At 43.6% G+C, this 21,178-nt stretch overlaps 2 protein-coding genes across 2 annotated transcripts; both read left to right on the plus strand.

The window, feature by feature from the left end:
* Window positions 1-5,829: 5,829 nt before the first annotated feature.
* On the plus strand, window positions 5,830-18,643 carry LOC306942602 (beclin 1-associated autophagy-related key regulator-like; the record flags this gene model as incomplete). Its single annotated transcript, XM_079528609.1, has 9 exons — window positions 5,830-5,875; window positions 6,037-6,124; window positions 8,979-9,211; window positions 10,523-10,640; window positions 12,916-13,006; window positions 13,783-13,868; window positions 15,732-15,903; window positions 16,562-18,458; window positions 18,510-18,643. 8 exons carry the CDS (start codon window positions 5,830-5,832, stop codon window positions 16,685-16,687), a joined length of 960 nt encoding a protein of 319 aa, XP_079384735.1. The 3' UTR covers window positions 16,688-18,458; window positions 18,510-18,643.
* On the plus strand, window positions 5,989-7,656 carry LOC306942603 (gap junction beta-4 protein-like; the record flags this gene model as incomplete). The annotated part of the gene is made up of 2 exons (XM_079528610.1): window positions 5,989-6,124; window positions 6,824-7,656. The coding sequence occupies exon 2, from the start codon at window positions 6,865-6,867 to the stop codon at window positions 7,654-7,656; it is 792 nt and encodes a 263-aa protein (XP_079384736.1). The 5' UTR covers window positions 5,989-6,124; window positions 6,824-6,864.
* Window positions 18,644-21,178: the final 2,535 nt, after the last annotated feature.

A 21,178-nucleotide genomic window follows, 5' to 3' on the forward strand; every position in this document is an offset into this window, starting at 1 on the left:
ACGGCATGAGCCGAGGAACACCCTTACCGTAACCATAACCAAACCCTTACCTTAACCGCAAGCACGGCGCAACGAATGTCTTCACCGCCGCGGTTGTTGGCGGCAGTTTACCGCTACCGAGATGAAGCGGCAATGGAGTGACAAATCCCCCGCGGCAACTGCCACTGCCACACTCATTTTGATCAATGACATGCTCATGTCGTTACAATCTGATACCTTATTTTTTAATTTGGCCACCATTTCAAGGACGTCCTGCTCCTCCACATCTCTCAAGTATATTGAACGTGGATTAGTAAAGCCTAGGTCTATCTGCCGTCCACTGTTATCAGGTTGTGTTGTGATTTTGTCTGCAAGTTCAGGTCCTATATTTACAAAAAAAACTGTTGAAACAGTTTGCAATATCTTTCATGCTATCTATTTTTCGTTCTTGGTCAATTAATTGCTTTGGAAAGCCTGTTTGGGTTGAATTTTTCCTTATGATCCCATTTAATATATTCTATAGTCCTTTGGTGTTCTTTTTTTCTAGGATGATGTTAGTTATTTTTACTGGCTCATAATAGTTATTAACTTTTTGTATAATTTATAAAAAATGTCAGTATTTATAGTCCTATTGTTTATAAATTGCTTATCTAAATTATTTTTTTACAAACGTTTTTTTGTCCCTTTGTCATCCAGGGTTTAGTTGTTTCAGGCTTATTATCTTTATATTTTCTAACGGGGCAATTCTTATTATATACACTACTGAGTATTTGAGTATTTAAGAATGTGTTGTGTGCTTTTTTACGACCCTTTCATTCAGTACACTGCTCCAATTCTGCCTAGCGAGATCCCTTCTGAGGGCTTTGATGGAGTTTTCAGTGATTAAGCGTTTGAATGTGCATGTTTTTGTGTCTGTCCTCTCTCAATGTTGCCTTAAATATTATTTGTAATATTAAATGCCAATTAAGGTCACTGTGTTCCTTGTTATTCTACTAGGTTTGGATATTAAACGGAATAAATTCATACTATACATTCTATTTATGAAGTCATCTGTTTATTTGAGTTTGTGTGGATTCAAAAGATCTTGGTTGAAGTCGCCACAAATGCATATCATCATCATATACTACTTATAAATATAGTTTCCCTGGTAGCAGAGTACAAATCCAGCTTGCAGCATGCTACAGCTACATACTTTAAAGGAGAATTCCATACTAAAAGGCTTTCTTACCTTTCTTTGTAGTTGTTACGTCCCCACCAAAGAGGTCCAGGTGTTATTTTGTGCAAAATCTCCTTGCCTATTTCCCCTAATAAGCACTAAATGAATTGCATTGAATTGAATGGGGCTATGGGGTGTTGTGCTAATTTGCTTATTTCCTTCGCTCAAAATAAATTTTTTGTATATATCCTCTCTTCATAATGTAAATAATATCCCAAGCGGCACACTTTACTACTTATTTCGATGGAAATAAGCGAATTAGCACAACACCCCATAGCCCCATTCAATTCCCATTCAATACAATTCATTGAGGGCTTATGTTAGGGGAAATGGCCAATAAGGAGTTTTTGCACAAAACACCTGGACCTCTTTGGGGACGTAACGACTACAAAGAAAGCTAAGAAAGCCTTCTAGCATGGAATTCTCCTTTAATCTCTCACACTCTCATAATGGCAAATTGATTAGCAGGTGAAAAGAAGAGTCACCTTCACGACAAACTGTACATTTCTGTCGACTAAGGTTTTTGATATTTTGTCGACTAAGACTAGACTATAAGACAATCATTTCAGAAGACTAAAGACTAAATGTGTGTTCAAAAGACTGTTTTTTGAGTATTGTTGGTTGAATTACTTGAACATAAGTACAGTTCATTGAAACTAGGGATGCACGATTATGAAATTATGACCGATATCGAAAAGCGTAGCTACGTTATCCAGGGGTTTATATTCTTTAATCCATGTTTTGATCCGATCTCATCTTTAGCCACAGTTCATTAGCAAAACAGTCAAAGTGGGACAGTGGCCATGGCCATTTTGAAAATGCGCGCGCATCATTAGTCTAGATGGAACGGGGGGTTCATGCACATAGGGTGGATTTTAACAAGAAACAATATTGTCCCAAGGGGACATTCTAAATGAAGAGACAAGAGAAAACAGCATAACTATTGACAAACAACCTACAGGGACAAATGAACACATGTTTCCATACAATTAGGACCCAAGGAATGGGAAAATGGTTATTATGAAGATTCACACATCTTGACTATTTCAGGGCAAAAACTGCACAAAAATAGCTGAAAATGTTAGGATCACATCTATATTTCTGTTTACTAAATTCTTAGGTGGATTTTTTTGTTCCAACAGTTATTTTCTCAATCCTTGAAGGGTGTATTTTAAGATTCTGCCAGGTAACCGGCAAGAAAAATGTCCCATGGAGTTCATTTTTAACCCTTTCTTACACAATCCTACCCAAATCCGAAAATGGAAAAAAACAGAAAACAGTAACTTTTGAAGGAAACAACCTACTGAGACAAATTAACCAACTTCTATACAGTTTGGACCAAAGGAATCCATTAAAGTGGTTATTATTAAGATTCAAGCACATCTTGACTCTATTGTAGGACAAACTGCAAAAATATTGCTGAAAACGTTCAGATCAGATCTACACTTCTCTTTTCACTAACTTTTTGGAGTGGACTTTTTGACATAACCTGTTTTTTCTTAATCCTTGAAGGGTGTATTTTAAGATTCTGCCAGGTAACAGGCTAAAAAAAGGTCCCATGGGGTTCATTTTTAACCCTTTGTTACACAATCCTGCCCAAATCCTAAAATGGAGAAAACGGCATCTATTGAAATGAACAACCTACAGGGACAAATTAACACATGTGTCGATACAATTAGGATCCAAGGAATACATATAAATGGTTATTATTAAGATTCAAGCACATCTTGCCTCTATTACAGGACAAAAACTGCCAAAAGATTAGCTGAAAACGTTCAGATCACATCTATACTGTTTTTCCTTATTCTGCCGTGAACCCCTTTTGGTGTTTTACCCCTTCAGGCCGGGAACCCATTTTGGGGTTCTGTACGGTATGTACAGTATATTTTTCAGAAAACTTAGATTTAGAGGCGATTTTAGAATCGGCCTCAGGCCTAAATGGGTTAAGTGTGTATTTTAAAATTCTGCCAGGTACCAAGCTGAAATAATGTCCCATGGGGTTCCTTTTTAACCATTTCTTACATTGTTCCAGTCTCTGGAACAGTGGAGGTAGTCACTGTGAAGGCTTTCGGTCACCTCAGTTTTTTAGGCTGGTCATTGGCACAACCAGCAGCAACTGATCGGCTAGCCTGGAATTCACCTATGCTTTTTATGGCATAGGCAGCTCCCGGCAGGATCCGCCGGGAGAAACTATGCGCAGCTGCGCGACATGAGACTAATTACTTAGAGCGACAGAGAGATGTGTGTGTGTGTGTGTGTGTGTGTGTGTGTGTGTGTGTGTGTGTGTGTCAATTTAACAAAGGTGCAAACGATCAGAAATCAGCAGAGAGTGAGCGATGTTTGCGCTACTCTATGCCGAATTGAAGTGGACTCGGAACCAGACTTTTTTTTTCTCCCTGGAAATAAAAACGTCTGGGTTTCCGAGGCTACTGATCGGCTGACCTCAGGGCTCTGCATGGAATGTGGATATATACAAGTTTTGAAAGGGACAGGGGGCCGGTGTACTGCATCTATAGACTACTGTCTGTATTACATCTATAGACTACTGTCTGTACTACATCTAAAGACCACTGTACTGTATCTAGCTCTGTACGAGACCACTGTACTACATCTAAAGACCACTGTACTGTGTCTATAGACCACTGTAAATGGTGCATTTATATAGCGCCTTTATCAAGGTGCTATACATAGATTGTGCATTACATTCACCCATTCACACACCGATGGCGGTGGAAACCATGCAAGGCAGCAACCAGCACATCATGAGCAATTAGGGGTTCAGAGTCTTGCTGAAGGACACTTTGACACTAACTCTGGGGGAGCCCGGGTTCGAACTGGCAACCATGGTTACCATCCGGCCACTCTACCCCTGAGCCACCACCGCCCCACTGTAGAGCATCTGTGTGCATGGACCTCTTGGATAAACTTTGTTCATTGTCACGCTAATGACAGGCTCTGGTGCCACATGTGCCGGGCCGGTGATTCACTGCACTTATTGGTAGACATTGCCTCACCCAACTCTTTTGTTTCTGATGGTAAACCGATGTAACACCCAGTCCCATTCAGGTATGTGGTTAGGCGCAAGCTTGGCTCAGGGAGGAGGACGTCCCTGCCATGCAGAGTCCAAGGCACTTTGGATAATAACATCATATCCTCTGTTTGTAAAACAGAGTTAAAGATTTATCTGGGGACCATCTGGAACCCCCTCAAGGACCACTGTTGTAACCACTGTTGTACTGGTACTAATGCAATTTTTCCTATTTGTCTCCACCAGGCCGAAGGCATGGGGAGAGAGTAGTGACCACTGACCACTACGTGACACTGAAGACCATTTCCATTACTTTTTTGCTGGATCTTGAAACTAACCATGACCCTATGACACTGAACTTTTTTTTTCTTCTAGTATTGAAGTAGCCTTTTATATATTTTTTTTGTTCAACTTCTTTTTTTAAAGTGGCGTCTGTATATATTAACTTGACCTGTTAATTTTTTCACTCAAATAAATTGTTACATTCCTACAGTTGATCTGTTGTTGTTGTTGTAGTAACGACCCAACACAATCAAATAAAAGGGGCTGATGACCCCCCCTTGGGCCCCCTCCACTCACTATAGCTAGACACTTTACCTCCTCCTCTCTGTCTAGCCCCCAAAAGTACAGGTAAAAATCTCTCTCTCTGTTTAAAAGTAGGCTACAGGTAAAAATCTCTTGCTCTCTCTCTGTTTAAAAGTACAGGAAAAATGTTACCTCGAATACAACGGTTTTACGGGTGACTTGTCCGGACTTTTGGGGGCGACTTCGCGGAGATTTTTAGCGTGGTCGGGGTGACCGTTCTTCGCGGTTTGGGGCAAGCAGTTTTGTATTCGTATGTAAAACTGGGAGAATGCAAAACAAATCTTCAAAACATCACGTGTGGACTGGAGTACCGCAGGGATCAATTCTGGGACCGAAACTATTGATCATGTACAGTATATCAATGACCTGTGTACAGTATCAAATATAACAATGTACTTTTTGCAGATGACCAACACCTTCTGTACAGCAGCATGTGCAAACCATGACAACAGAATTAATTAAATATAAACACTGCTTCGACAACAATAAACTATCTTTAAACTTAACAAAAACAAAGTGCATGGTCTTTGGCAACCTTGCAATCACCACAGAACTCAAGCTTAACATTGACATGGAGCGTGTTTACGAAGGGAAAAAAGTAGGTGTTGTCTTGGACCACAAAATCTGCTGGAGACCTCGCATGTTGCAACATATATGGCTTCTTGGTTTACTGTATGTGCTTCGGACAGTTGGCCAACTTGCCCTACTACTCTTCAACCAGTAGGTGTCCTACCCGGCCGTCACCACAATGTCTCAGTGGATGATCAAGGGAGAGTAGTCAGCTCCGTGATCACCACCACCGTCCATGGCATGATGCCAGCGGCAGCCACTACTTTTACTTTACCATGACTGCCGATGCGCTGCTAGACTAGTTATATTATATTAACATATAAGTACGCTACAAAGCTTTAATGGACAGGATTTGTATAAGCCCCAATATGTTCCCTCAGTCCCTACGCTCATTCTGTAGATGATCGAGCGTAGGAACATATTGGGGCTAGATTTGTATGAACAGAACGGCATGAACATTGAACAGTCAGTGGAGACTACTGGTCACTGCGTGGAGAGTACTAGACCTGCAGGCATGTTGCCACAATGCCACACCTGGACAGGTCCGTAGTACGAAGAACTAAACATGCCTGGCTGGATGGATTTGCATCAACTCCACCCACCCACTGTCTGCGCCTCCTCCGTTCGTTCGTTCGTTGTTGACTGAGAAACTCCTGAGATTCCCCACGGATCGGATTCGGTCTGCTGCCCGTTCCTCCGCTTCCTTCCACGCAGATCGGAACGAAAGAGCGTCTTTTGTTAGTTTTGTAACTGTAAGTATATTCAAGGAAATCTACATCGGCTGTTATGTATTATATCGTTTTGTTGTTATTTGCAACATTTCGGCAACGTTGATTTATGGATACGCGCTATTACGCATGGAATATAGCCTATTGTAAAAGCCAGTAAGCCTATGATTATCTCTAGCACAGCATTTGCTAGTGGCTGAAAAAGCTGTTTGATTGTTTGTTCGTACTTCGTAGGCCTAATATATGTTTGTTTGTTTGTATCTTATGTGTGAATCTTGTGTGAATGAAAGTGAGTCAACCACTGTTTTCTTTACTAAAAAATGTTTAAAAGCTATTGGGGGAGCGGAGCCCGCTGGCCAAGTGGTTGTGGTCCATGCGTCATGCTCTGGCCAGACAGCGCGTCCCGTGTTCGAGTCCCGTTCATGCTCCGTCCGTCCTTTATGTCTCTCCCCTTCTCTCTCTCCCACTTTCCTGTCTGTCAACTATCAATAAAGGCCAAATGACAAAAACAAATCTTTAAAAAAAAGCTAATTGCATGTTTAATAATTTTATACTAATTTCTTAGTTTTTTGAGGAGATATGTAACATAACTGCAATGCATGTATCCAGTCCTATCTAACATTACTTACCCATTTATTTCTTGTCTTAGCTTTATTAAACACAAGAGGTTTGACTGTCAGGTTAATAAATTGTTACTGTATTCCATCTGTCTTCCAGAAGAGGGAAGGCAGTCTAGTCTGTGAGTCCAGCTCACCACCATGAACTGGGCATTCCTCCAGGGCCTCCTCAGTGGGGTGAACAAGTACTCCACGGCCTTCGGACGCGTGTGGCTCTCCATAGTGTTCCTCTTCAGGGTGATGGTGTTCGTGGTGGCCGCGGAGAAGGTCTGGGGTGACGAGCAGAAGGACTTCAAGTGCAACACGGCTCAGCCGGGCTGCCACAACGTCTGCTATGACCACTTCTTCCCCGTGTCTCACGTGCGGCTGTGGGCCCTGCAGCTCATCTTCGTCACCTGTCCCTCGTTCCTGGTGGTGATGCACGTGGCCTACCGGGAGGACCGCGAGCGCAAGAACCGCCTCAAGCACGGCGAGAACTGTCGCCGCCTCTACAAGAACACGGGGAAGAAGCGCGGTGGCCTATGGTGGACCTACGTTCTCACCCTGGTCTTCAAAATCGTAGTGGACGTCACCTTCGTCTACCTGCTGTACCGCATCTACGAGGGCTACGACTTCCCCTCGCTCATCAAGTGCAGTGAGAAGCCGTGTCCCAACCAGGTGGACTGCTTCATCGCCCGGCCCACCGAGAAGAGGATCTTCACCATCTTCATGGTGGTCACCAGCCTGGTGTGCGTCCTGCTCTCCTGCATCGAGATCATCTACCTTGTCGGCAAGCGCTGCCACGAGTGCTTCACCAACATCCACCACTCGCGACACGTCATGGCGACGGCCAGCGGGCAGACTGGAAGCCTCGTGGAGGCCAACACACTCAGGCTGACGGGGAAAGGTACCCCCGAAACACCGGCCCCTTCGTACAGCGTGGCCATCGCTTAATACCACCCCCCGACGGTGGGCAAAGACTTTACGAAACTTCATGAGGAGTCGAAAGGGAAGGCCGTGTTGATCGGCCTATGGAGATGACAGACATCATCTTTCTCCAACCTCACGGGCACTTCTCTTTGAGACTTGTCAGACATACTGTACAGTATAGTGTGTCTGTTCAAAGACTAATGAATAGATTTGCTATAATCACTATTGCTTTATAATAGTGTTTATTGCCACATGGTTTAACCAAATGAACCCTACCGTCCCTATTCTGGGGCAACCATTTGGCAAAAATAGCAGATCTACAAGCTCACGTTGCGTTGTGAGCTTGTAGATCAGCTTGTTTTTGCCCAATAGATATGGTAGAGGCTGGGATATTGTGGGGACTACCGGATCAAGTATAGAGCCCTGTGGAACCTCGTTTATAGGGTTTAAGTTCTCAGTTCAGCCCATTAAAAAAGAAAAGCAAGTAGATGTGATGCATTGAGTGTGAGAAGAATTGCCTTCGGGTATGATTACAGTAAAATCAAACAAGTTTTAAATGAAATATTTGTTCACCACTGCCACACCTCAAACTGTGTCACTGTGTTTTGTAAATTATTTGTTCAACTTTGACCATGGCTTGAAACTCGCAGGACTTTGGACTATTTTTGAACATTTTGGAAAAATCTTGAAAGTTTTAATAATTTTGAAATAATTTAGAAGGCGTTTGTAGAATTAGCCTCAGGTCTTAATGGGTTAAAGGTTAACATCATGTCCATCAGATGTCCACAATTGAACCATTATTAGGCCTATTCATAGTCATGTTGTCAGTGAAGAGGTGACCACCAAAACGGTGGTTAGTAAAAACAGACGTGTTGTGTGAGCGGTGACCACCGCAGCATGACGTCATGTTGTAGTTTTCGGTGGTCACCTCTTCACAGAAAAATGGAATATGAATAGGCCTTAAGACCTGAGGACCTGTTTCTACAAATGTCTAACAGTTTTCTGAAAAACCTATGTCAGTGGTTCTCAAACGTTTTCATGTTAAGGACCCGCAGAATTATGTGAATTTGGCCGCGGTCCGCATCTGAAAATGTTGTTCCAGGGACCCCCAGAAGCAAAGATTTGACATAAAAATGTTTGCTGTGAAAGAATATGATTTGTGACACATCTTCACAATCTTTCACAAACAGAAGATCTACATGCTCATATCAGCTTAGTTTTTATTTAGTTTTTATGTCGTTTTTGTCAGTGGAAAAAAGGTAGTCGACGAACATTTTTCGTCATAGTTTTAGTCGACGAAAACAACACTGCGTAATACGTCCCCGTCCACTCTTCCTGTCCCTCAGAGACCCCGCGGACGTGCTGGCGGAGTGCGACCCGGCGCTGACCTCCAGCACGGTCAGCGAGCTGGCGGAGGCTCGTCGGACCACGTACCTGTCTGGCCGCTGGGTCTGGGACGACCAGAACGGAGAGACCAGCATCAGCATCACGGGGACCCCCGTCACCCTGCTCAGCAACGGGGACTGCTCCACCTACTACAGCTGGGTGGAGGAGAAGAGCAGCAGCCAACAAGGACCAGGTGACGACACCCGACCCACCGTCTGTCCTACACAGCACGAGGGCTGTCTTTAACCCATTTATTTCTACAAAATGTCCTCCAAGTCCTGACAGTTTTCTGAATAACCCCCATGTCAGTCGTTTTCATGACCCCCATTTTCATGTCAAGGACCCCCCAAAAATATATGTAATTGGCCGTCGACACCCCCCTCCCCCCCATCTGAAAATATGTTGTTCCAGAACGTTTGCTCTGAAAGAATATATAGTCAAAGATTTGCACCACATTTTCATGATTTTTCAAAAATAGCAGATCTACAAGCTCGTAGCGCAGCACTCGGTGCCGCACTATGAGCTTGTAGATCTGCTATTTTTCAATAGCTAATGTATAACGTAATGCTTAAAACACCAGAAGGGGTTCCCACCCTGAATGGGTTAACTTCATGCTGGCCTGTCACGATGATCACATGATCGTCTAATCGCAATCATTGGAGATAATTTGCAATTATTGCATAATCGTCTAAATAAAATAAAAAGCAGAAATAGCAGATCTATAAGCTTATATTCCAGATAATTTTTTTGGAAGTATAACATTATTAAATGTCATTTATTTGTATATTTAAAAGGACAACTTTAGTTTTTTTCAACCAAGATTTATGTTTTAGGTTAGAGGGAAAGTAAAAGAGGAGTGTTCATTTTCTATTTTTAGCTATTTTTGAGAGGGGGGGTGGGGGCATTCGATCATGGGGCTAAATATGTATTTGTTTACAAAATGACCCCAGAAATTGCATCTGGGCTGCCTGTCGGCCTGTCTGTCACCTCGATGCGTTTGTATAGGAAGCAGGCAGCGAGTGACGGCCACAACCCCGTCGTGGTCTGGAGGCTTCATTCAAAACCCTGATAGGGTTGCGTGAAGGGGGGGGCTACCTGGTTCTTCTTCTTGTACGTGGGTGACTGGTCTATTTGGCAGCCCGTTAGCGCCACCTAGCGACATTATAGTGTTTTCATAAAGTGTGCGTTCTCTAGTAAGGGTCAATAAATAATTAGAACGCAACTGGACTTTGCCGTTTTATCTGGAGATGGTCGCCGTCTAAAAGAGGCCTGAGTAAACAGTGTTTAACATGTTGACCCTAATTATTGTGTGTGTGTGTGTGTGTGTGTGTGTGTGTGTGTGTGTGTGTGTGTGTGTGTGTGTGTGTGTGTGTGTGTGTGTGTGTGTGTGTGTGTGTGTGTGTGTGTGTGTGTGTGTGTGTGTGTGTGTGTGTGTGTGTGTGTGTGTGTGTGTGTGTGTGTGTGTGTGTGTGTGTGTGTGTGTGTGTGTGTGTGTGTCCAACAGAGCTGGACCATATAAATCCTGCTCACACCATCAGCGCGGCGCTGTGCTACGCCACCCAGCTAGCTAACATCCTGTCTCACATCCTGGATGTCAACCTGCCCAAGAAGCTCTGTAACAGGTACACACCTGTCCCAATTAACCTACACCTGCCCAATTAACAACTCATTAAGAAGCTCTGTAACTGGTACACACCTGTCCCAATTAACCTACACTACCCAATTAACAACTCATTAACTCATTATGAAGCTCTGTAACAGGTACAGTACACGTTAACCAATTCATTTGTCATGCACAGACAAACGGCAAACCAACACGGACGCGCTGCGACGTCAAGCCTTCCTCAGCATGTATGAACTCGAAAAAGTGCCCCTCGGGGCACAAGTCTCCACCAGGGCAGGTCAGTTTGTGGCCTCCTGGTGGCGCTATAATAGGCCAATGTGAAAAGGGTGCCATTTCTTCTTACGCCCTGGATGGCAATTGGATGATTTGAGGCATTTTGTTCCAGAAATGTGTGTTGCAAAAAATCCACCTGTTGGTGGCGCTATAACAGGCCAATGTGAAAAGGGTGGGATATATTCCTCAGCCTAGTAGGAAAGTCTGTGAAAGATTTCATGTAAATTGCATGCTGCGTTCATGATTTGAGGCTTTTTGTTCAAAACGGGCAAATCCTGCAAACTTTGAAAGCCAATGTTAGACAATTAGGATGGAATATGAAATATCAGACAGATCCGCCTTGAACACATGACTATAGAGATAGTGTGTAACGATTTGCGGGATTTTTGGACTGAATCTGGAGAAGTAATATAAAGAGGTTCATCGTTTGCATCCAGGGAGTGTGTGTGCAAAATTTGGCATCGACCGGGTTAAGTACCAGAAGGATTGCTGGCTATTTTTCTTACAGTGACTTATATAACCACATGAACACTAGCATCCCAATTCTCACACTAAAGGTCTCCACACACCGAGCACGTTTTTCGGATTTTTAGCTGCGTTTCTCCATCGGTTTTCCGAAAAACGCGTCCAGTGTGCAACCACCTTAAGATCCTTAAACATATTTAGTCTAGGGTGAAAACAGTGTAGAGTTTTAACTGGTTGAGGTATTAAACGATACCGAAAGTCTACCTAGTCTAAGATCATACACCTGCAACCTTGTTGTACCAGCTCAGTGGCCTTGTGGTTAGAGTGTCCGCCCTGAAACTGGGAGGTCGGGGTTCGATCCCCGTCCGGGTCATACCAAAGACTGTAAAAAATGGGACCCAATGCCTCCCTGCTTGACACTCAGCATCAATGGGTTAGATTGGGGGTCAAATCTACTAATCAAATGATTCCTGAGCGCGGCGCACGCTGCGGCTCACCGCTCCTTGGCTGTGGCTCACCGCTCCTTGGCTGTGGCTCACCGCTCCAAGAGATGGGTCAAATGCGGAGAACAAATTTCACTGCGGTAACGTGTGTGACAAATCGTACGACTTTGACTTTGACTTTGACTTTATTCCTGAACATGACATGACCATTTATACTCTAAGACTTAGAGTATAAATGGTCTGTGTCTTTGTGTTCTAGTGAGTTCTGTGATGAAGGTGTCTGTGTGTGTGTGTTTGTGTTCTAGTGAGTTCTGTGATGAAGGTGTCTGTGTGTGTGTTTGTGTTGTAGTGAGTTCTGTGATGAAGGTGTCTGTCTGTGTGTGTGTTTGTGTTCTAGTGAGTTCTGTGATGAATGTGTGTGTGTTTGTGTTCTAGTGAGTTCTGTGATGAAGGTGTGTGTGTTTGTGTTCTATTGAGTTCTGTGAAGAAGGTGTGTGTTTGTGTTCTAGTGAGTTCTGTGATGAAGGTGTCTGTGTGTGTGTTTGTGTTCTAGTGAGTTCTGTGATGAATGTGTGTGTGTTTGTGTTCTATAGAGCGTCGCAGTCCCGCCCCCTACCATGGACCAGGAAATTATTCTCCGTTAATTTTCCTCATAGACATTTCAGAAAGTATTTATTTAAAGCCGTTTACGCCACGGACAAAGCCAACTCGAGTCGTGACAAATCATGACAACAAACACAATTTTTTGGGCCGAACAAATAATTAGAAAGAAGAAAAAAACGGCAGGTTACAACACTTTTTTTGTTGTTTTTCTTTGTAATTATTGTTGTCACGACTCGAGTTGGCTTTGTCCGCGGCGTAACCGTCTTTAAATAAATACCTTTTGAAATGTCTATGGGAAAAATGCATTGGGATTCATTTCCTGGTCCATGGCTCAATAGAGCGACTGCGACGCTCTATTGAGTTCTGTGATGAAGGTGTCTGTGTGTGTGTGTGTTTGTGTTCTATTGAGTTCTGTGATGAAGGTGTCTGTGTGTGTTTGTGTTCTAGTGAGTTCTGTGATGAAGGTGTCTGTGTGTGTTTGTGTTCTAGTGAGTTCTGTGGAGAGAACCTGAGTCGCTACCGTTTCACCAGAACTCTGACCAAACTCAACACCAACATACTGCATCTCTGCTTCTCTCAGGTAACACTGCTCTGTGTGTGTGTGTGTGTGTGTGTGTGTGTGTGTGTGTGTGTGTGTGTGTGTGTGTGTGTGTGCGTGTGCGTGTGCGCGCGCGTCAGTGTGTCTCGTACACAATGTATCTTGTCTCTTCATCATTGTAGCATATTGCTGTTTATGTATGTTGCCATTTCATTTGTTTTTCTTTTTTGTTTTGTGTCTTGTGCTTTTTTTGCAAGCTTGAATTGTTCCCGTCTGACCACTGTATAATATGTAGGCCTCCGTCCGAATAAAGCCCCAGGGCTTTACAGTAGCTGGTGTTTATTTATTATCTTCTTATATGTGCACTGTAGCTCTACATTGAACCAGCTCAGTGGCTTCAATCCCCCGGCCGAGTCATACAAAAATAAAGCGTTTATGTCAAGGCTGTATCACAGGCTGCATCATAGGCTCTGGATCTTCTTTTTCTTTTTTTTTAAGCTCCCTCTGACTACTCGGGCCTTTACATGGATGGGGTATTTCCTTCATATATACTCTAAGGGTATTTCCTTCATATATACTAGAAGGGTATTTCCTTCATATATACTCTAAGGGTATTTCAGGTATTCACCTTATTTATTATGCCTGAAGAAGAATGTCATACGACCGCAAGCTCACATGTTGCTGCTTTCTGTTGTTCCCCATGGGGTTAGGGTTGGAACATGGCAAACAAAGATTTAAATGTAATTTTTAATTAAACATTCCTTGTGTGTGTGTGTGTGTGTGTGTGTGCGCGTGTGCGTGTGTGTGCGCGTATCTAGCATGTTGACAGTGAGAAGCTCCACCCACAACACACGCTGAGGAACCTCATGTTCCTGGTCGCCTCCGACAACCCCAGTCTGGGCAGGTAGGTTGGATGTAACTAACCCTAGAGCCATAGAGTAAGACAGAGTTACGCCATAGAAGGTAGGTTGGATGTAACTAACCCCAGAGCCATAGAGTTAAGACAGAGTTACGCCATAGAAGGTAGGTTGGATGTAACTAACCCCAGAGCCATAGAGTAAGACAGAGTTACGCCATAGAAGGTAGGTTGGATGTAACTAACCCCAGAGCCATAGAGTAAGACAGAGTTACGCCATAGAAGGTAGGTTGGATGTAACTAACCCCAGAGCCATAGAGTAAGACAGGGTTACGCCATAGAAGGTAGGTTGGATGTAACTAAACCCAGAGCCATAAAGTAAGACAGGGTTACGCCGTTGAAGGTAGGTTGGATGTAACTAACCCCAGAGCCATAGAGTAAGACAGAGTTACGCCATAGAAGGTAGGTTGGATGTAACTAACCCCAGAGCCATAGACTAAGACAGAGTTACGACATTGAAGGTAGGTTGGATGTAACTAACCCCAGAGCCATAGAGTAAGACAGAGTTACGACATTGAAGGGGCAGAGAACTGAGCACCCGAGACGAGTGCTGTTCATGCAACCTGGAGAGTGATGAGCTGGAGTTTGAAATACATTGTTTTCAACGAGGGCGGCACAAATATCAGCAATTTTAGGCATGTGTGCAACATGACAACTGTTATAAAGTTTTGTACAGTGACAACTGAAGTCTCTGTAATGTTCATGTTTTTATTACTAAAAACGATCTACAAGATCTACAATGATCTACAAGCTCACAATGCAACGCATTGTGAGCTTGTAGATCGGCTATAGGGATTTAAGATCATTAAAGCTGGGCTGTTGACTGAGTCCAGTGCATTCTGCCAACTTCCGGTCCACTCCAGGACATTGTCACTCTTCGCAATGCTCTTCGCCAATAGAAGTCTATGTAGAAGAGACTGGCCCCATGAAGTGAACGGAGTTGTCGTACCTCTTGTCTTACTCTATGGCTCTGCCTAACCCTAACCCCCGACAACCCCAGTCTGGGCAGGTACTGTAGGTTGGATGCGGGTGTCGCTCGCAATATACTCTGGGCAAGGCAGCGTTTTCTTCTTCACTCTATAGTCTACAAAGATGACCACAACATGTCTGTTCAGCCATTTCAATTTGCACTGTAAGCCTAGGAGGACAATATGGAACACATACTTTAGAAGAAGGTGAAGATAATGAGGTGAAGAGGCCAGAGTAGGGCAAAACAGATGCTGTCTGTTCTGTGTGCAGCAACAGCGACACACATTAAGGCACTACAAAATGGCATCAGAATGTACTCAGGCTTTTGTGAAAACCCCAGACCGTTTTTATGTTGCTTGATTCAGCATTTAGATATTTGATATACATTCAGTCAGTCACCAGAACCAAGGACCATTTTAACTATTCAAAAATGTTTAGCAAAATAGTAAAAAAAAAAAAAAGACGTTTAGGGATAATAAGGGGGTCTAGCGGTGATGAAAATGGAGCCCTAAATCTACAATGCCTCATCCTCGCAACACCGATAAGCATACACCTACAACCACACTCCCTGGCTATGCATCGTGGACCCCTGGACCCACTTTGAGAACCGTGGGTCTAAGGCATATCAATCCGGGAGTCAAACAAAAAAAAGGTTAAGAATTGATGTTGTACTGTGTGTGTGTGTGTGTGTGTGTGTGTGTGTGTGTGTGTGTGTGTGTGTGTGTGTGTGTGTGTGTGTGTGTGTGTGTGTGTGTGTGTGTGTGTGTGTGTGTGTGTGTGTGTGTGTGTGTGTGTGTGTGTGTGTGTGTGTGTGTGTGTGTGTGTGTGTGTGTGTGTGTGCGTGTGCGCGCGCGCGTGCGCGCGTGCGCGCGCGCGCGCAAGGACGGGTCCGTTCGAGGTGAGTCCAGACCTGGAGGAGTCGATGGAGTTTGTGCTGCCAGAGGAGGGTGGAGCGGAGGAGAGCGGAGAGGACGAGGTGACTGACGACGAGACAGACCTGGGAACAGACTGGGAGACGGTCCCCAGCCCACGCTTCTGTGACATGCCCTCACAGGTACTGTAATACTGTACACCTTCATTATATTTATACATGTGACATGCCCATTGCCCTCACAGGTATACTGTAATACTGTACGCCTTCATTATATTTATACATGTGACATGCCCTCACAGGTACTGTAATACTGTACGCCTTCATTATATTTATACATGTGACATGCCCTCACAGGTATACTGTACTACTCTACGACTATATTTATACATGTGACATGCCCTCACAGGTACTGTACTACACACCCTCGTTATATTTAAATGGATGGTAAATGTGCATTTATATAGTGCTTTTATCCAAGGCGCTTTACATAGATTGTGCATTCACACACAGCATTCATATACCGATGGCAGAGGAAACCGTGCAAGGCACCAACCTGCACATCGAGAGCAATCAGGGGTTCAGAGTCTTGCTCAAGGACACTTCGACACTAACTCTGGGGGAGCCAGAGTTAGTGTGAACCCCTGCCTGTCTGTCTGTCTGTCTGTCTGTGTCTGTCTGTCTGTCTGTCTGTCTGTCTGTCTGTCTGTCTGTCTGTCTGTCTGTCTGTCTGTCTGTCTGTCTGTCTGTCTGTCTGTCTGTCTGTCTTTCTTTCTTTTCCCCCGTCATGCATTGCAGACAAATAAAACTGTGTGTGTCTGTCTGTCCTCCCTCCCTCCAGCCCATGGATGTGTCTCAGAGTACTCTGATGCAGGTCTCTCAGCCAGCAGCCAATTCTGGAGGGATGATTTCATCCGCCGCCGCGTCCGTTTCCTCCTGGTTCCGAGCTTACACTGGACAGCGCTGACACACACACACTTAAAAACATATATATAAACTAGCGTGGGTTTGGAATGGACCTGGACTGTTTTTTCTGGGGAACAGAGGACTGGTTGTTGACGAAACCAGTAGTTCTAATAAATAAAAAATAAACTTTTTATTTTAATATTAAGGATGTCCCCCAGTGTGGTGTGCAATATTAGGGCCATGGATCCTAACTATGGATAATTTAGCTGGGGGACCGCCTCAGGGACTCCCAGGGGGGTCCCCGGACCCCACTTTGAGAATCACCGGGGACTGAACTCTAGCCAGACTGGAGTAGAACCTTGACCTGTCTGTCCATCAATAAGGGAAGTCTAGTTTTGATTTAGTTTTATTTGTCTGCAATGCATGACGGGGAAAAAGACTTTGTCACCATGCGTCTCCAGCTGTGCTCCACATCCGTTCTTGTGTCTAGCTTGAGGTCGTCGCTGTCAGGCAACGACGTTAAGACGTGCATTAAGACGACCGGATTAAGGTTGGTGAGGGGTGCGTTAAGGGTTGGGAGAGGGTTAAGGTTAGGTTTAGGTGTGCTGCCCCATTGGGAGGTGACGGTTTGAGATGGGTTATAGGACTAATGACTAGTCTAAACTAAGTATTGCACTTTTTGGCAGTGGTTCCCAAACTTTTTCACATCAAGGACCCCCAAATTGACACTAATTAGCCCGAGGACCCCGATTTGAAAATATTTTACAATTTATATTGTAAAATCATTGACTGTTTATTTAACTCTGCGAGTGTACAAATGTTTGTACACTCTGAATTACAGACCCATAAGGGTCCATTTGGTTTATCATTTAGCTGGGGACCACCTGGAACTCCATCAAGGACACCTAGGGGTCCCCAGACCCCACTTTGGGAAACACTGCATTGTGAGACTTGTAAGACAGTGTCACGCAAACTAATGTTTCGACGATTTTGTTGCCAACAGTGGCATTGGCAAAAATAGGGAGGCTGATGCCGACAATAAGCAACTCCCGACCTACATATATATTTCCTCAAAAGCGACGGTTTTGTTCATACAACGTTTCCACCTGACAGTGACGACTTGTAGTTTCATATTTTAATGTAACCACGTTATGAAGTGTCTTAGTTAAGATCATCCATGTCAAATTGTACATGATAAAACAGTGATTCTTCTAAGCCTCTTTTTTATTATGTTATTTCAACGACTCCCAATTTGATATGCACCCCCATTTGATACCATTTTCTTATCAAATCCTCGGTGTTCATTTAACTCTTGAGAGTGTACAAATGGAACCAAATGGAGCCACAAGCGTCCAGTTGGTTATTTTTGTACACTCAGAGTTACAGACCCACAAGAGATCAATTTGGACCCGCAGTGGGGGGTTTTCCAACCCAACGTTGGAAAAACGTTGTTCACTTCACAGCTGCTTGCTTTCTTTGCTGGGCGACCATGATGGCGCTTGTTGCTATGGATACCGTAACCAACAATGGTTCTATGGTTCCAAATCATAAAATCTAATAAGACATTACATCAACGTTACCGCCATATTGGCAGGGGACACTTGCCATAACTCCACTGCAAGACATATGCTTGCCTCGAGTAAGAAAGTGTGTTTTGGTCCACATGTTTTACTTGAACCACTTTGAAGCCTAAAACAAACCTCCCAGGGTACCGAGGCTTCTCGAACCCTAGCATCCCTAGTAAACAACCCTAGCATTCGGCCATATAAGCTAAGCTCTCACTAAGTTATACGACACGTGAGTTTGTAGATCGGCAATGTCGATCAAATAATGTCGGCAAAGATTGCCGACATATGGTGGCCACGTTCACACATGATCCACAGCGGACAACCAGCGTTGTCTACTACATGTACAGTATGTTTCTGGCTGCTATTTTGCAATTTTGTACCATATCTGTTTGGTGGCTAAGGATGCAGATAGTGCAGATGGTTTCTTTTTAGTTAAAAGTTTTGTTTTAAAATAGATTTGTATGCACATCTTTGTTATTAAATAAGTTAATTATCCTGTGTAATTCCAAAATTTGTTCACAAATTTGTTCATATTGTGTTGTACTTTGAATGCATGAAGAACGTCTCAGCATTCCAGACACTAGTCGGTAATAGAGCTTAATGCCATGCCATGTACCCTCCCCAGCGTCAGAGGGTATGCGCATGCATGAAGTGAGTTTAACATCATTTAACATTGTTTAATGCTATCATATAGGACTTTTCTGTTTGGATGTTTGGGCTGTCGAAGCCGGAAAGTCATTTTCAGTAGGCGTTTAATAATTTCCGGTGTTGATGATGATGTCACGTGCATGCCCTCTATTCTCTGGGGCAGTAGTTCCCAAGCCTTTTCATGTCAAGGACCCCCAAATTGACACTAATTAGCCTGCGGCCCCCATTTGAAATCACATGCCAGGGACCCCCATAAGAGATAAGAGAAGATTGTTACAGCTCTACCAGAGATTCTCAACTCGTTTAATTTCAAGGACCCCCGGTTTAACATGCATATTTGTGTACAGACCCCCATTTAATGGCATTTCTATCTCTGGGACCCCCAATTTATATTGTAAAATCAATTTACAAATGGAACCATTTGTACACTCTGAGTTACAGACCCACAAGGGTCCATTTGGTTCCTATCTATCATTTAGCTGGGGACTCTTGGAACTCCCTCAAGGACCCCTGGGGGTCCCCGGACCCCACCTCGGGAACCACTACTTACCTACTCCTCTTCGTTCCCGGTGGAACATATATAAGGATGCGACTATCTGCTTCCATCTGGTCCTATCCTGTGCAGCATGTGCCTCGCAGTGGGAACCACTGCTCTGGGGCAAACATCCGGTGTAAATTGTACATATGCAAGCTCACCGTGGCGCAACAAGGTCTTGTAGGGCTAAATGTAAAACAGGATAAACAAACTGAGATGACAGATGGGGAAAAAGGAGGCCTACAGAAATGGATTTGATGACTGTAGCAATGTAAGATCCATCTTTAATAACCATTCATTACTTAAAGGGATAGTTCAGATTTTTTGAACTAAAGTTGTATGAAATACTTGCCATTAATATAGTGGTTGCAACTGTATTAATTGATTGCCCGAGTCCCATGTTGGGAGTTCTGCTCTGGTTTTGGTCAATATTAAGTAGTTCCGGTCATTTTGTGGGGGGCACTGGGGCCACGCAGTAAAAGTAAATGAATCCACAAAACGAACGTAATTTGTATTGTTGACCTATTTCTAAAATATTAGCGCGACTTTCGTCCAACTTTGACCCCTCTATCACATGGAACTATTTTTTGGGCGTAGTGATATGGACACAAAAAACATTGTTCTGTGTGATAGAGGGGTCAAAGTTTTGTGGATTAATTTACTTTTACTGCGTGGCCCCCAGTGCCCCCGACAAAATGACCGGAACTACTTGATATTTCACCAAAACCAGAGCAGAACTCCCACCACAGGACTCGGGCAATCAATTAATACAGTTGCAACCACTATATTAATGGCAAGTATTTCATACAACTTAAGTTAAAAAAAATCTGAACTATCCCTGTGAACATCTCTGTAGCCTATGATTGTTTGCAATGCGATTTCTGCCCATATGATTGAATGCACTGAAATGTCTGGGTTTTCACAGTAGATGTAATCTCCTGTGTTCTGATGAATTTTGGGAGAGAAATCCAGGAGTCTGCCAGGATATGACACATGACTCCTGCAGGATCCAGGGGGGTTGGCAGCCCTGCGTGTCTGTCAACACGCTAGTCTGGAAGAGAAGTTTCCCAGTGAGTATGGACAGTGTTGGAAACGTTACTCAAATACAATAGCAATAAATTACCTTTCACTCGTTACTTGTTTAAAAAGTTATATATTACTTTACATATTACTACTCCCTGCCAAAAGTAACTTGTTACTTATTAGCCTAATTTACTTTTTTCCCTCGCCTTAACCCTTAGAGCCCCGTTGACGGAATTGACGGATTTAATCAATAAATCCGTCAATCGGGAGCCTAATCGGGACCTTAATGTAGCAAAATTTTGCATTTTTTGGCTAATTTGGCTAACGGCCGATGTAATGTTCCTAAAACCGGCTGAAATCCGCGCGTGCATGGTCGATCACGCACGCGCATGATTGCGCATGCATCGCTGCGTAAAATGCGATGTTTTGGGCTTGATTAGAGCTTAATTTGACTTAGTTATGAAAAAGACGATGATAGCTTAGCATTCCGGACATCTTTCATTGTGGCACACTAGCAAAGCTACTATACCGGATATTTTGATCCAAACCGGATGTGGTCATCGTTCACTCGCTCCTTTTTGTCAGAATCGGCACAATGGTGACGTTACCGCCACCATCAGGTCTGATTGTCCCAATACTATAGTCTTGCCCCATCAAAATGAGATATAGTGTGTAAATCGCGGATTTTTCTTTTGGCATTAAAATGATGAATTAAAAATATGAATATATGTCACAAAAGGGCTGCAATTGGGGGTGGCACCCCAAGGGTTTTAATTGC

The sequence above is a fragment of the Electrona antarctica genome (genome assembly GCF_951216825.1).
Source record: "Electrona antarctica genome assembly, chromosome: 18".
Taxonomy (NCBI): domain Eukaryota; kingdom Metazoa; phylum Chordata; class Actinopteri; order Myctophiformes; family Myctophidae; genus Electrona; species Electrona antarctica.